Genomic DNA, 17,978 nt, shown 5'->3' with positions numbered 1-17,978 from the left:
TAATTAACTCAATGTGAGTCGCCACTGCTCGTACTCAATTATATAGTTATTTTTTACTAAAACACTGGTTATATTTGACACTATACAGTATTAATTTAACATTATATAGCGTCAAATTTAATTATTATTAAATTACCTACCAAAAACTTAATTTATTAAGTATTATTTACTATGTTTAAAGTAAACAAACTATATCAGTAAAAACTTTGTATTGTCTACTACTGTGAAAAAAATATTAGAAATCTGAAATATCTATTTTTGATTAAAAAATAAACTTTTTGAAACCCTTGCATTTTTGCCGTATATCCCATAGGGGTGGGATATATGGCTACTCATAGGGGGAGAGGAGGTACATACAGCTCATGACAAATTTATAAACAATGCATGTATATATATATATATATATAAGACGTAAAATAACATAATAACTTATAAAATGTGTTTATAAAGTTTTATTAAGGAATAGGAATGGTAAATATGTATATGAAATAATAAATAATATAATTACAATCTTCCTACACATATATTACAAGTGTCATGACATGAGATACATATTTCATACATATAATGCGTTTATTGCATTTAGCGCACTGAATTCAACCTGCGCACTTTGTATGCTTTGGGTATAAATCCCGCTCGCTAAAAATGCCATATATCCCAAACAGATAGGATATACAAGACAACAAAGAATACGAAAGCAAAGCACTTGTATTTTAATAAAAATAATCTTATAATGGCTCAATAATAATAAACAATTGCTTCTTGCGAATTAATTTGACTCATTGTTTCAATTACTGATTATATCTTGGTTTACCAATCGCAGTTGAGGTATATGTACAATAAATTTATTTATTAATGCACACTTTAATATATATAGTTGTCTATTATTAAAATAAGAATTGTATATACTATTAATTTTGAATATAACGATCATTTATTTATTGTTATTTTAATTTTTATAATTTATTTTATTAATTTGATAACAGAATGCTGGTACATTTTTATTTAATGATTCATCATGTTCAATATTTTTATCATTATGGACTTATTGCGACTGTTATAATGGAAGAATATAACCGATAATATTACCAGAACGAAAAGCATTGCGGAAAATAGATAGAATAAATACTACCAACTTTTTGCGTAACTATAATTCGTATAATTTTAACTGTTTATTAATTTTGTCAAATTTGCGTTTAATTTCTTTACACTGAGGATGACCTAATAATAAGGTCGAAACGTATGTTCTAAGAATTTAAAATACATAAAAATCTGGCTTGTAGTCCCCACTTGTATTTTGCTATACAACATGCTTTACTATTCAACTACACGTATATATCACGAAATAACCACTAAGGCCGTTTCTACCAATATAGTTTAATTTTAATCTCGGTTTACTAACTCTTCATCTTTTTCCAGTTCTGAGAATTAGAAAAAGAGTAAGTTAAACTGAGATTAAAGTTAATCTACATTGGTAAGAAACGGGCCTAAGTCTTTTACAGTAACCATTTTATGTAGACTTTAATTTACGACGGCGTTACTTATTACAGTGACAAATCGATTCAACTCAATAATTTCATTAATATTAACAGTAAGAAACTGAAATCATAACACAATACTAATATAACATAAAAGCATGTAACAGAATAGTTGCGGGAAAATTACCCGTACTCCTATTTTTTTCTGACTTCTGCGGCGCAAATCCCAGCGCGGCGTATTTACCGGAGTTACCCTTATATTTCTAAAGATTGATGAATGATTTCATAGGAAAAAGGAGGAAATTCAGACAGAGTTAATGATGAACTCTTTAATGAATTATTAACGAATCGAGCTTTTACTCCATCAACGAAATGATTAATGTTTATTATGTGTCCCGTACGGTATTTTACACGGTATGAATAGCTTTTATCTGTCAAATGTGAAACGTAAATGAATTACATCGGCGCTGTATTTCAGCATTCTCGGAACAGGTAGCATGGCGTTATTACATATTGGGAAAATGTAGGTCATACCGGACGCGTATTTGGAAATTCCAAAAGGGTAATATCATTGAAACGCAATTTTACGAACATCGCGTTTTGCTGAATCCCATTTGCCCCGAAAGCGGAAAATTTAATGGCGATAACAAAAGTGTAGAGACCCATATCTCACTATTTATTTTTTATTTCATTAACGTCGTCAATGAATAATGTTCTCTATATGATTTTTGTCTCGAAAGAAAATTTGCGGTTTTACGCTCGCGATTTCGTGTGCACGTGTATACATACGTGTACGCGCGTGTTTGCGACATCAAGAAATCAGTATGCCGCACGAACTACATCGGTAACTTTGAGACTCGTTTTACGTACGACGCCGACTGCACGCACAAGAAAATTGAATGCACTTCCGGAACACCGGGCATTACTTGTGACATGCACGTCTCTTTTGTCTTCCCTCTGCTCAGCTTTTACGACGGACATTTGAAGTTTTTACAACGGTTTGTCAACCGTGAGGACTTGCGAAACACATTTGCGAACGTTGTAAATTATTTAAGTTTTAATTGTTACAGCGATCACATTGAGAGAAAAATATCGAAATATCGCGAAGCAAATATTATTTACATTTTCTTCGATATTTATTAGTTATAAAAAAAATGGATCGTGATGACGAAATCTATATTTCTGTCAAATATATCTCATTAATTGTAAAAAAATATAAAATAGATGGTTTATTTGTTAGAATAATGAAATTTTATTTTGCCGTATTTAAATAAATATTTATTTTAGTAAAATAAATATATTTCACACAAATAAATTTGAAATATTTTTCTCAATGCACTATTTGTGAGTTCATTGAAACGAGCGTCTCGCGAATGGGGCTTCTGGTGCATCGTGAAAAGAATATTCAACGCAAGCGTAACAAGTCATTTTTTATTTTTTATTGTTTGAATTAAGTTTGTTAGACAGGAGTAATTTGCTCCGTTTACGATATTAAGGACATACACAACTATTTATATGTACACTGTTAAATCTATAGTGTCAAATTTAACCTAATGTGAGTCGCCACTGCTCCTAATAAATATACCGTTATTTTTTGCTAAAATGATAATTAAATTTGACACTGTATAGTATCAAATATAATCATTGTTTTAATATAAAATAACGATATGATTGAGTAGGAGCAGTGGCGACTCACAGTAAGTTAAATTTGACTCTATAGATTTAACAGTGTATTGTGTTAACAATTATTGAAATAATTTATTGGAAAAATTGACATTACACAAGTGAAGTATGAATTGAAATATATTTAATTCATGCGAAATTTAGTTTTGCACTACATTGTTCGCTTCAACGACAATTAATGAGAAGAAAAGAAAATTTTTCGCACACTTATCCAACCATAACATTAATTAGTAGACTAATGTTAAACTTGTGTTTCTAAACTAATTCAATTAAAGCTCCTCTATAGCCATACTTTGCGCTCCTTGTCAAACAGCGATAGAGTTTAAGCATAGCTCGCGTAACTCTTACCAAAACTTGTGAAATCTGTTAATTATGTAATTTGAAACTAGTATACCATATAAAAATTATGCATTTATTTTTAAAATAAGAACAGCTACACTACTGTATTATATGTATATCATTACATCGAATCATATTAATTTCGCGATTTTTATCATTTTATATATTTTTATATATTTCAAACGTTTGGGACTTGAATTTTTAATTTTATTTTTATATTAATTATTGAAATAATATTACAAAAGAGTAGTTTTTTATGATTAATATATTCTCAAAATAAGAAATAATATCTTAATTATCGACAAAAAGAGATATTTTTTAATTGATTATTATATACGCGGTGGTAATCGGAAATGTACCGTTCTATTTATTTGAAATTTTGATAGAAAAATATCATCTTTCTGTCACTCGATATATCTCCGGTACACGTAAAAGCACACGAGACAACTTACATTTGGTTGCAAAGTTAATACCGATCGATGGCGCGAGCCGAAAGAGGCGGCATTAATCGACGATTCTCGAGTTTCGCTCGCGCGAAAGTATTATCCTCTCCAGTCTCTATGTCGAGGGAGTGCGCGAACAGTTGGCTAAATAGTTAAATTAGATAATAGAGATAGACAGGGTCGGCACGTGAAATTGGGTCAATTGATTCCTCCTCCACCGTCGTTACGGTCTCTCAGTTAACACCCGCTTGGTCAATCAAATCCACCGTGCCCGATGGTGTGTCCGTTCTGCATGATATCGAGATCACTTCGATGGCAGAATGAACGAGTCGAATCTGTACGTTAAAAATTAATTCTCCGAGATTGATCTAGAGCCGTTTTCTAATTACTCTTTCAAAAACATAATACTTATTTTCTATCACTTTAAATCAAATCGACCACAATAGACTTCCTTTTTGTTGAGCAGTCCTAATATTTAGTTATTTAAGTTTGATGTATAATATAGTTGTTCGAGCATTTGAACCGGTTGTCTAAGTTGAACAAGTGGAAACTTAATGAATCAAAATAACCACAATAGACTTCTTTTTGCTGAGCAGTTCTAATTTCCAATTATATATATTCATAGCTCAAATTTGATACGTGACGTAGTTATGTCGCATTTGTACCGTACGTGATATAATTACGTGTATAATTTGCTATGTTATCAATGGATAAGCGGAAACTTACTGAATTAAGCGAACATGTACTCTACATGTAATGATACACTGATTCACTTGAAAGTATGTTTTAACTAAGAATAACTGCAATGTTGAATATTGATTCAACATAATTTGTAAGCGAAAAGAATTGTTTTCTTTGAAAGAAGTTATTTTTGTGGATCAGCTGACTTTTTATCATACACTAACTGTCGTTTGTTTCTTTCATGCAACTCTGTAACGCTGAGAACTTCGAGTCAGATGCACCATTCATCGTTCGGTTACGGTGCACCCTGCAACAATACTACGATATAGGTATAATAATGACAAATACTATCGTCCGTCCTACTTTTCGAAACGACACTCACGTTTCCGTAAATTCTCGGTTCGTGCGTCCAGAGCAAATCCTTTCCTTATCCCGGCGCGGCGGCGTTAAATTCTTGACGCTACGAATTTCAAGAGCGCAAGAGGTAAAAGGGGAGAGGAGATCGTCTTCCATTTTACTTACGCGAGATCCTCTTACGACGGGAATCAACACGTAGATCGGGGAAACGCGCGCGCGGCTGTAAGAAGAAAAGACATTCCACGGGCTCACCTCTCGTGGGGCTGATCGAACGTGTACCAAGTCAACCCTATTTTCGCCCCTCGAGTCACGAGGTGGTAAATCCTCGGTCCCCCGGGCGAACTTCGGTAAACATCGACGTTAACTTGGAGAAGAGGAACGGATGAATTCCGGGTACCGGAGAGAGCGAGAGAGGAGATAATGCAGGGTCCTCGCGAGACGAAGCGAGGCGAGGTGAACCTTATCCGTGGCTGATCTGATGGGAATTAACGTGGTCGAATGTGTGGGGATACATACCGATACTTTACCACATCGCACTGGTTTCGCGAAAACATCCCGTCGTTGTTTTTACGATAGCGTAGTCTTGAATCGTGGATAACAGCGAGAATAACGATAGCGGACTTTTGCAGGAAAGTGTTTTTGCGCGACTGATCCGATGTGAGATTGCAGTGTTCGTAGATATCTCAAAAATACGCGCGCACGTTTCTAATAATAACGTTTTTAATGTTACATCCTTGAAGAAATTACGAGACGAAAAAGATTATAAAAAATAGAACTGCATTATGATTTTTTTATAGATAGAAATTATTAGTGTGTTATATTCGGTATTTTTCGATATTTTCTAAAATTATTTTCGAAAACTTTTTTTTAGAGAAAATAATTTTAAAACCTTTTAGGTGGTTTAAAGAAAGAAATATTTTTCTTTTTTATGATTATTTGAAATACTCATTTTTTTGCATTATCAAAATGTGTGTATTTATCTTGTGAGGTAACAAATTCCGTTACGCCACGTAATTTTGCAATAAGTGTAAGTTGGGAACCGTCGCCGTGAATTCACGGCGCAGTCGAGAGATGGGTAGTCATGCTCTATAAACTCTCTAGTTCCATTAATTAGGTCTCGAACTTTTTATAAGCTTGTTACATCCGATCGATGAGTGTTTACCAAGATGCTGAAGTGATTCGAAGTAGTCTCAAGAATCTGTCTGACAAGTATATAAATCACTGTCTTTCTCAAGAAAGTTGCGGCTACGAAATACTCTATCTTCGTTCAACTTTATAGATGTTGATAGTGCTGTTATCTATAATATTTATGCGACGGAAGTGCGCACAAGTCAGACAAACGGGTCGCATAAACGGTTCCATTGTTGCGGAACTTTCGTTTTATCACATGGAAATCCTTCGTGACGGCGAAATCGTTATAAACAATTAGCGAACGTCGTGGTGCACATACTTTATACCGTTGGTATTACCACGGAGACTTGTTACAATGCATCATAATGCGCTCTATTTCCCCGTTGAGCGATCACGCGATCGTTATATTTAAATGCGAACGAAACACAGTGCTTGCAGGCACTAAAAGTTTTGAAACGCTCAAGTTCAGAAGCTTAGAAGTTAGTTTAATTTTACTACGCGGTTTCGCTCGTCCGCCGCATTGTTTGAAACTATTTCAGGAATAATACTAATTACACGCGAGCAACCATTCCGTCGCGTTACATCATGCGGTATCTGTTAGTAATTCTCTTGACTCTCCTCTCTTACGTCTGTACCACAAAGAGAGCCTCAGTAGAGAGTTCTATTTCGCTTTGGAGACTATCGTCTTAAAAGTGGTTACTTTTGATGTTATCAGGTTCCAATTTCCTGCAGTTCACTTATGTTGATTAATTAGTAGAACTTGTACATATTTATTAGATTTTGCATCTAAATTGAAATATTTTAATATATCAACTTGCATTTTGCTAAATAATTTCTAGATAGATATTAATTAAGATTAATATTTAGTTACGGAAAATTATTAGCTAAAGTTCAATTTAGAGAACGAACCATCTTTGAATATACCTAATTTAATTTTATAACTTATATGTAATTTTGATTAAATTTGATTTATCGATGTGTAACATAGATAGCTTAATTAAATTCAATTTAATACTATGTTTTGCACTTCTCTTTGTTCTTAATATATATTCTGATTAAAACTTATCATGTTATCATCAGCAATCGTTATTTTGATGAGCATTATGAAACTGGAACAGACTTCATAACCAATACTCCTTGCTTTAGTCTTTATCCTACCTGGAGCCGTTTTGTTCTGTACCTTTTTTCCGAAAAAATAACCTTCTCCTTTTTCTTCTTTTTCTTCTTCTTCTTGTTCTCTTTATCCCTCCAGATGGATTTCTGATCCATTAGATGAATCATAGTTATCGTGGCCTAGAATAGTTAAAACCAGATTTTTGCATCTCTCTGGGGACTCTAGGAAGGTAAAGGGTTTTCCAACAAGAAGTAGTATTTTGAATTATAAAAAAACGCATTTTTTTGTAAGAAAGCTGTGATATTTTTATTCCAAATACAGACTGTGAGATTATGTTTTAAAAATCCGCCAAATGGCCGCCTTGGATTTTCTTACAAATGGTCATCCTTTTGACGAAATTTTTCATCACATTTCGCACATTTCAGGCTCAATTTCACGAATAACCGATCTAATGTTATCTTTAAGCACTTGAGTCGAAGGCGGAGCATTAGTGTAGATCTTATCCTTCACGTAGTCCCAAAGGAAAAAGTTTAATGGTGTTAAATCGAAATGTGCGAAAATGCGATGACAAATCGTCAAAAGGATGACCATTTGTAAGAAAAGCCAAAGCAGCCATTTGGCGGATATCGTTTTTAAAACACTTGCAGTCTGTATTTGGGACTGGAATAAAAATATTGCAGCTTTTTTTACAAAAAAAGAATGCGTTTTTTTAATAATTTAAAATACTACCTCTTGTTGGAAAACCCTTTACAATTTTTAATTAACCAAAATTTCTGATCCTCTGTGAAGGCTGTGAAGCCTCTGTTGAGGCTGTGTTTATCCTCAATCCAATAATCTTCGCAAAAAGGAAAAAAAACAGTCCTGTTTTTTCGTTTCTACAAATATAACGCGCATGCGGGCGCGTGAGATTGATCGCGAACGAGCCATGTGTCCAACGTATGTGCTCATAAACCATGCAACGAGAGATTCATCCGTCCATGACGAATTACACCCTCCTTTCTCCCTCCGACCTTTCCTACGTTGTTTCCTGTAGATGTATAGAAAAGTACCGGAAACCAGTTCCTCTCTACGATACACTGGGGAAAGGAAGAGAAGGGGTATTAAAACACCATGTCGATAGATCGATGCCAGACGCGATTTTGCAGGAAGTATAACGAAGATGCATAAATTCGAATTCGTTAATCTTTATTCGGTTTTTATGACGTTCCTTCGACAGAGAATGGAAATTGAGTTTTTCATGCTCCTCGTTCAACTTCCTCGATGAAATACTGATATCATCCGTCAGTACCAAGTGACACCTGGAATTGATACAGTCAGCCAAGAGCCTTGATGTGAAGCGATTGTTCGTAACGACGAACTCGAATGAATGCGCTAACAAGGAACGCAGACACGAGTTTAATAACTTGAAATTATTTATGCAGCACTTACCTGCAGCTTTATCACTAATTTTTATACGTGATCTCACGTTCATGTGTATGAATTAAATAATAGTTTAATATAAAAGAGTTAAAATTAATTCTTGTTAAAAAAATATTTATATTATTTAATGACTATTATTTAACAAATTATTTCATAAACTTGTGTCAAATCACTAGGATTGTTAGAGATTTGATCTCGAAGCTTATTGTTTGTATAGAGTAGCGTTAGCTCAACTCGTTCGAACGAAAATCCAACCGCGAAACGGTTTTTCTCGTGCAAGCAACGAAGATAATAATCGCGATACGCGGCTTTAACGTACGAAGAGTTGGGGGGGATTGAGTAAGCTTAAAAATATTATCCCCTAAGATGCGGCGATAAAAGGTGAAAATTGAATTCCACGCGCTCTCGGCTTAATTTTATTGTCGGTATCACGTGGATGCCATACGGCGTTTAAAGCTGGTCATTTTAATTGCCGCTTTAGAAGCGTTGAGTCCGACAAGAGATCGTGATAGGAGGAAAAACAAGAAAAGTGGTACCACGGCGAATGTGGGTGATGGTAGTGTGCGACTATTTCACGGTAATACTCGACTGTGTCGGGATGCCGAAGCAATTTCACTTTGAGGTATTTCAAATCGCCAGGACTTTTCCCATCCGAGAGACGTTCCTTTCCCGTATGCGGGTAAGCGCAATGTCGCGTCCGGAAATGGAATCCTTCCGAAACTGGTTGGCGCAGCGGATCAAGCGGATCTGACCGGAGCTTGGAAACTGCCGTCATCGCTTCTATCTGAAAGCACACATCGGCCAACCGCGAAAGTATCGTTCTCGCCGCATCCGGTGTCTCGCTATTATTGTTTCGCCGTACCATAGAAATCCGTTGCATCCGTCGCGTCCGGAGCACGCGACGTTCATTAGTGAGATTGAACGTTGGCGGAAAACGGAAAGTACGATTGTACTCGAGATACATCGACGAAATCCTTCTCCCGTCGTAATAAACAGTATCGTAGCTGAGGTTTCAATTTCGAGTCAATAATGATTCGGTTTCCCCCTCAGTACACGACAATACCACGTACAATCTACGACGCATACTTGGTTGGCAAAGGGAGAGACGTTGATTGTGTTCCACTTTATCCTAATAGCGACGCGGTGGAGAGTCTACATGCTTCCCGAAACGTGCGATAGTGTAAAAGCGATATGGAGCTCCTGGATATTTACGCCCATAGAACTTCAAAGAGCATAATGGCACGTGCGCTGACCCGTTTGCCTCAATAACCACATCTGATACGCGTTACCTTGAGATTTAATTCTACTCTGACGTAGCGAATGTGACGATCGCAATCACTGAGAATTCTGTATCAAATACAGTTCGACCATATACGGAGAATATAGGTACACGGAAAGAATAGTTTTGTTGAAGTATCTAAAATTTTAGATAGATACAAATCTGAAAATAATTTTGTTGAACCATAAAATAATTATGTAGAACGTTCAACCTGGTTGCTAGAATGTCAAAACATTTTATGGTACTGCTCATCATTTGAGATTCCAACAAGATTATTTTCAAAGCTATATCTAACTAAATTTTTAGATACTTTAGCAAAATCTTTCTATATAAAGTTTTAAAAAAATCGACAAAATATAAATATGCAATTCAGAAAGAGAATTATAAAATTACAAAATTATTTATTACAGAAAGAATTTATGGAACTTGTTTGTGAAAGTGTTTTTGATAAATTGTTTATTATTGTTGGATTCGTACAAAATAAAACCTTTTTACAATCTAAAAGAAAAGCACATATGTAATGCAAAGCGGAACGAATTCAAATGAAATTTACACAAACGAGTCAACTAAAATCATACATCATATAATACATTACATAACTCGTATAATAAGAATTAAGCAGATCAAGGATTATCAAACAGCTTCCAGAACTGGAATAAATTATTTCAAAGTACGTTCACAAAGCATGTTTTTTATATCATTATCCAAACACTACTATAAAACGGTCATCAATTAAAAAATTAATTAGAAGATGAAATAAGCATTAAAATTCTCTTTTCAAAAAAATCGTCTTTATATTCGCGAAACTCGGTGCACCGTGTGTGTGAACAAAAAAAATTATAAAATAATATACATAAAATTGTGCATGCATGATAATTTATATTTAAAGTACAAAGGATATATTTCGCGCGTTTCGAAATATATTAGAGGTTTAAACAATGCTTTTGTCGCGTTACGAGAGAACGTCGACAACGAGAGGATTGATGGTTCCCGCCGGGTAGACACAATTTGCATTTTTGTTCCCAGTCTCGCCACACCTTCATCTTCGTATCCAAATATCATGGCGCTTCGTGGAGCGTTTTCGATGCAATTCGCGCGAAAGAATACCAGCATGGCTGAAGACACAGCTCGGAAAATTGCGGGATAGAATGAGGAGTAGACTACCGCTCTTCATTTTCCGATATCATCTCTTCTCGTCTCTTCAGAATATTGCTTTTTGTTTTTTTCTCCTCGATGCATTAAAGTAGTTGCGAAACCAACGTCCCTATCATTCCGAAATGGATTTTGTCGTCCTACCGCGTGGCTAAAGTTATTTTTTCAGTGCCAGAATATTGGAAACGTTCGTTACAGCGTAATTAAAACTTGGATAAAGCGATAAATATTATTCAAGGAAGTCATTCACAGTTATAGAAGCGGATTTATTTAGGAACCGAGCTCATTGTGAATTCATAACAATCCACAGCGACTAATCAAGGATTTTTCGAGTAAAATCCTATCATTATGCAAGTTCGGATATAATTCCAATTTTCTTGTTATATGCACAATTTCGAATGTTGATTACACATATTTGACGTAGAAGTGAAAATATTGAAATTATTTTTTTGTTTCCATTTTATCTCATATTTATCAGATTGTGAAAAAAGATTTTTCTGGCTGATTCAATTTCCTTGACAGTTTGTGTAAATCGAGTTTGCATCGAACGCTTTATTCATTTACTACAGCCTCTTGAAAGTGAATAGGATTACAACGGCGGATGAAATTACATTGAAACGCGGTAATGACTCTTCATTTCCTAGTGTCTCTTTGTTTCTGGCACAGGATTATGAGGTACGTTACATTTTTCACTTTGTTTGATTTTTGTTCCGTGCTGCAAACAACGAACGAAATAAGTTTGACTGTGTCTGTCGCATGGTCCATCGGACATTCGATCATTCGGGAAAAGCGGAAGGTGAGAGGAGATTTATGTTGAATATGCCAGATGAGGTGCATTTGGCAAAGTGTGCTCTCTTATGCAACTGCATTTTAATTATATTTAATTCTATGATAACGTAAACTATTAATTCTATAATTCCATGATTTTGCCGGTAAAATGATTGCAGGAGGAATTTATTTTTATTATTACGTAGGACGCGAACTATTCTATTTTATCGCATATTCGAAATATCATTCGTTCGTTACGCATTACAGAGGTATATTTTTTTGCACCGAAAAGATGCAGGCGCATTTGATTTATTTCTTCGCGCTACAACCGGCGGAATTTTCACGCTCTGAGATAAACTAGTAACGTTATACGAACACGTATCGATCCGCCTCTCCCGCTACAATGCATAAAAAGGTACGTCGTCGCAGTCTGTCTCATGCATCATATGCGTCCCTGCAGCTTTAGATGTCGATACGTTTTCATGTTTCGTTTCAAATCCTTCTATTCATTCGAGAGCGGATGGAAATGTGGAAGCGAGTCGCATCTCGTTTTCCGACTTTTTATTTGATACTGGGTATTCACCGAAATACGAGATTTAGTAGTAAAACAGAATTTATTATTCCTTAACGAATCTCGCAATTCTGTTCCATAATAATATAATTACGATATTGTTTAGCATTGGAAATTGATTTAACATGCTTGACGAATAAAGTGTGAATACGTTGTAAGGGATCTGATTTCTTAATTCACGTGGCCTTTAATGAAATTTTAATCTGAAGCTTAATTATTAAGGCGTTATAAAAACGTTACAAATTTTGTTTATTAATTATCTTATAATGCTGTTTCGTTAAAGTTATAAAATTGCAAAGGTGGCGCGTTCATCCAATAATTGTATTGCTATATCGAAAATTAAGAAGCAAAAAGTGATGCTATTCAATTAATGTTTCATTAAGAGGAACAATTAACTTTATATTTATTAAAAATATATAATCTTATTATTGATTCTTATACCTTGGCTAATGTCATGTCGATATTGGCAACAAATAGGTACAACCGATAGTAGTTATTTTTTTTTTAGAAACAAGACGACAAAGAGATTGCAATATCATTTTATGAATATATGGCGGGCTAATATAATCTCATTACTATATAACAAATGAACGATGAAACGTTTTCTTTAACGTGAACGGACGTCGGTTGATAAGCCATTCCTGTTCCACTTTATGCCTTCTTCTCGATGGCTTGATTTGACGGGCGAAGACGAGAGTCCTAGGCGAGGGTAGACAATCAGCTTATTTCGAGCTTACTGCGTAAAATTTCTCTTTATTCCAATACTACAACCTAAGAATGAAACCTAGAGAGCCTTGACTTCTCTTTCTTGTCTTCTTTTTTAACATCCCCGTGTTCGCTAAGCTAAAGTAAAGGCTATCCGCTTTCATAAAAATCAATTTTTCCACTCGCAATATATTACGTGGAAGTGAAATATCTCGAAAAATATCATTCAGTTGCATTATCACTCGGTATCAGAATTTCTTTCGATGTCCGTAAATTGCAGCACTAAATACGTTTAAAAGATGTCATTTAAGCATCAGAATAAGTAATGGAAAGAGGAATGATACTCAGTCCTGTGCCTAATAGGAGATGCTATAATTATAGCTCTCGAACGCGCAATGCACTCTTGCATGATTTCTCGGATACTGGGTGCAGCATCACGTATAATTCTTCAGCGCATAATGAAATTAAATGTCTGACGTCAAGGTAAAAATACCGATCATAAAACAGTTTCATTTCCTTCTACCTTTCTCTCTGGACGCATAAATTACTCCTCTTGACCTTTCGTAAATTCTCCGCGATATTTATAAAATAGCTCTCTTCACGAATAAAAATATATCGAACTTCCGGATATCGAATTTCCGGGATAATGGAATGGTCTCGCTTTGTAACTACATGTCATGTAAACATCGGAGCGAAAAAAGAATAATCTATTTCTATAAAGATAAATCTTATATTATACGTAACGAGAAATTTTCTGCTCGGAGACGGATATCTTCATTTGGTGCGACGCAATTTAGCATTGTTCACATGGCAAATAGGCTCAAAAGCATTAAGAACTTCGAGAATTGCATGCCTCATTTACCGTGATCAGCCTTAAAAGTTACGCGTCTGGCATCGAGCTTACTCATTTGCGCAATTGCACTTATCGTGAATGCGAGGTAGCGGAGGTAGCGCGTCTCGTGAAGCATAATGCAGGGTGCTTGCGAGGAGGCGCTCTTTAGAAATCGGCTAAATGACGCGACGAGGAAAGTGCATTTTTGCCCTCCATAATATTCATACACTACGGCGACGTTGTTCCGAGAGCTTGCCGAGAATATCGCGTGCATCTCGCGGAAAGCGTTTGGGATTCTGGACAGCAAGAGAGTGCCGCGGTGCACAACCCTCGTATCGCCCGGCAGATACATAAAACCTGGCGAGATTGTGGTAGCTCTTCCGCGTAGCGGCGGCCGTTGCATCCCTTTTGTCGCGCACGGTTACGCTGGATTTTTTCGCGAACAAAAGTCGCCTGATATAAATTCATGTTGTGCTTTTGGAAATTACAAGCAATGCGGAGCGAAAGAGGGGAACTCCTACCAGGTTATTCTCCGCAGGGCATTTTGTCTCGTTAACGTAGAGATGAGTTACGCAACGCAATTCCGAAGTGAATCTCTGGAGGGTTTCTCTATTCAGTTCTCTCAATCAGCAACAGATTAGATCATCCCGTTTTTATCGTGCAATATGAACTTGTTAAGTGAAAAGAGGTCTAGTTCTCTCTTCGTTGGCGAATAAACTTGTATTGTAGTATATACACACAAATCTACATGGTGGATGCTGAATTATTCGATCGATCTGCTCTTACAAATATTTTAGGAAGCTCCCGGTAGAGTTTTTCCACGTTCGAATTCGGCTGGCTATTACATCTGTAATGCGCTTTAAACTTTATAGAATAAAATGTAATTCTGTTGTTCATGGTTTAAAAGGTTACATCTAGTTAGAAATAAAAAAAAAATCGATTTTACAGAAAATGCTCGACATTTACGACTTGATAATAATTTTATATACCTCGGCTTCCATATAATGAACTTTAAATTGAGTCTTAGGCTATTTAATGTTTCACGGCTGCGACAAGTCGAAATTCGAAATTGGATGAAGTTTAATTTAACACTTATTTTATGAAGATTGACTTGAAATGTATTAAGAATTTATTTATGCTTTTCTTGCAGCTCGTCGACTGAACGAGTACATCCGCCACTACGAAACGCTGTCATATCCTGTCGAGGAAGTCCATCGAAGTCACCTGAGGGCGAAGAGGTCGATCAACCGCGACAGTACCGTGACGTTAAAGTTTCGCGCACACGGCAAGGACTTCCACATTCGATTAAAGCGGGACTCGACCACCTTTAGCAACAATTTAATTATTGAAGGCTCTACGGGGGAGAGACAGTACAACTCCGACGTCTCTCACGTTTATCAAGGCAACCTAGTCGGTATGTTTGACGATATATCTTTATGAGATATTTTCGATAAACCGCATTTTCCTTTAATTACTCATTAAATCTACATCTGTTTCTGAACGCAATTAAGGAGACTAGTGTAATTAAACATAATTCGAAGTTTGATATGTAAATAACACAATTTGGATAATGTTACGAATATTATGAAATTATGCAATCCCGTTTTCTTATTTGATTATGTATGAAGCTTCCAAGAACGTGCTTGATTTGATATTATTATTTTAATGAAATAGAATCAAGATTGACTGCCTGCAATTTCTATTGATATTTCTGTAAATTTAACATTGCGATTTTATTTTTGTTTGACCTTTCAAAATAGATCGTATATATACGACCGTTCGACATTACATTATATTTGCCATGCACATTATCATCGATCGATATTAAAATTGTACATCACCTATGGCTAATTTATTTGTTTTTCTTCTATTCAGTAATTTTTACAATATATTTCTCAACATGATGTTCCTCAGCTATTTCTATAATATCTGTCGTTAGGACCGATTCAGAGATACTTCGTGTATATACTATAATGTGGTAGAGATCTGCAACTTGAACAATATAGTATCTACATTGACGCACACAACACAACATACACTTTTCCAAATATAGACTTGTAGATTATGACATCAAGTCTGCAATCTTCTTGGTGCCCTATATATTTGCATAAATGATGCTCGCAATGTAAAGTTACACGAAATCGATCGGCAGCGATCGTTCGAGCTTTCTACTCGCGAGAGGGTCACGTAGACAGCGGTATAAAATTGTATGAGTGTCTGTGTTTATACTCGTGTAGTCGCAACATCCTCTGAAAATATTTATTGCGGGAGAAATAGAGGCATTTGTTTCTGCAAAAGTAATAAAACGATTGCATGTACGCCAAAGGAAAGTAAAGGCTAAGAGGATTCGGAGTAAATATCGAAACGCTGATTTTAGAAACTATAAAAATTTTAACATATAAATATTTATTTACGACTGTAACATTTATAATATCATTATTTTTGTAATAGTACAGGAAAAAAATGAAAATAATAGTAGGATATTGCAGGAGGATATAACACAGGAAACTTTTTTTCCATTGGAATATAAATTGAAGTATAAAACAGGGTGTTTACTGTCTGGAAAAAACCTGGAATTTTAGGAGATTTCTTTTTTATCCTTGAAAATATATCAGGAACTTTCATGAAATTTTACTCGGCATTCGGGAAAAATTTTTGGAATTTTACTTTTAAATTTAAATTCTATTTCTGTCTAAAAATCTTGTTTTTTTGATTTTTTTATTAATGTAAAATATAGATCAACTAGTAATAAATATATCATATACATTCATGTATATTTATGTACATTTTTCTGTATCTCGTGAGTTTGTATAACAAAAATTTGAATAATAATAGAAGACAACATTCAATAGAAGACATAGCTCACTATTGTATTGTAATGAATCTTCTCTATAGGTTGTGATTCCAATTGTAGAAAATGATAAATATAGTCTCGTGGAATTTTTGTCTTCCACTAATTTTTAATATACAGTTTGTTTGTGTTGCTTGTATTCCAATTTATATCAAAATTGCATAGTAACAATTCTCTAATTTTACCTGAAACTTGAGTAAAACCTAGAAGATCCGGAAATATTCAGGGAATTTTTACCAGATTTTAGTGAACCTCTTTGTGTGTGTGTGTGTGTGTGTTTAATGATGTAATTACTTAACAAATTATCGATTTTGGTGATTTAAGCGATATTATTTTTATGTCAAGTAAAAATTAATTTTGGCAAAGTCTTGACGTAACACGTAGAATTCTCAAGATATTTATTATTCTAAAGTTGCAATGAAATATGAAATCAAATATATCTCAGCTGAAGGAAAGCCGTCTTCAAATCCACCTCAGAATATGTTACTGAAATTTAACGTTATCCTTATAAGACATCCTGCATGTTCAAAGAACTTCCGTCAAAATAAACTAAATTTAATAGAAGTAGAGTGCTTTCAACTGTACAAACAAAGAACCATACTTAAATGTAACCGCGACACATTCTGTGGTCTGTCCAACCTCCGCATTCGTTTTGTCGTCGGTATACGTTCTGGTTGCAATCTACAGCATGCATCCTCGACGAGGTAGTACTATTTCTTTGTATCACTTCCGCAACGTTTCCCGATGCCAGGTGTGACACGCAAAAGTGCGTGTCAGCGTAGATACCAGGTGGGACTTTTATTTTCATTTTAATGATTTATGGAAGCAACGTTTCGGATTATGAATCAAGTTTATTTATCATATTACAATTTTACGCAACCTGTCCCGGTTTCCTTTGGATAATGCCACGAAAGTTATATTTTAATTTAGAGATTGAAGAAGTTCTTAGTCTATTTAGTCGATGAAGACTGTCACTACTAGGCTGAGTCCACAACCTCGCTTTAAGAAGTCCTAAGCCGTAAACCTTAAGCCTTAAGTGACGTATTTCTAAGATGTTCCCGCGCAGTCTTTAGATCTTAATCGTAAGATTTAAGCGAATTGCGCAAAACCCAATTCTTACGGCTTAAAGCATAAGTTCTTCGGCCGACGTACCATTTTCAGCCAATCAGCGAAAA

At 35.1% G+C, this 17,978-nt stretch overlaps 1 protein-coding gene across 2 annotated transcripts in view; it reads left to right on the top strand.

Annotated features, from left to right (window-relative positions):
* The window catches only part of kuz (zinc-dependent metalloprotease kuz), a 141,861-nt gene that overhangs the window by 109,275 nt on the left and 14,608 nt on the right, over nt 1-17,978 (top strand). For both annotated transcript variants that reach the window (XM_018516296.1, XM_018516295.1), the window contains exon 2: nt 15,103-15,366. In XM_018516296.1, coding sequence (XP_018371798.1) covers nt 15,103-15,366 — 264 coding nt within the window. The remainder of the gene's footprint in view (nt 1-15,102; nt 15,367-17,978) is intronic.

This window comes from Trachymyrmex cornetzi, unplaced genomic scaffold (genome assembly GCF_001594075.2).
Source record: "Trachymyrmex cornetzi isolate Tcor2-1 unplaced genomic scaffold, Tcor1.1 scaffold621, whole genome shotgun sequence".
Taxonomy (NCBI): Eukaryota; Metazoa; Arthropoda; class Insecta; order Hymenoptera; family Formicidae; genus Trachymyrmex; species Trachymyrmex cornetzi.
Note: the sequence above shows the minus strand (reverse complement) of the source record. Positions and strands in the feature narration are given on the sequence as shown.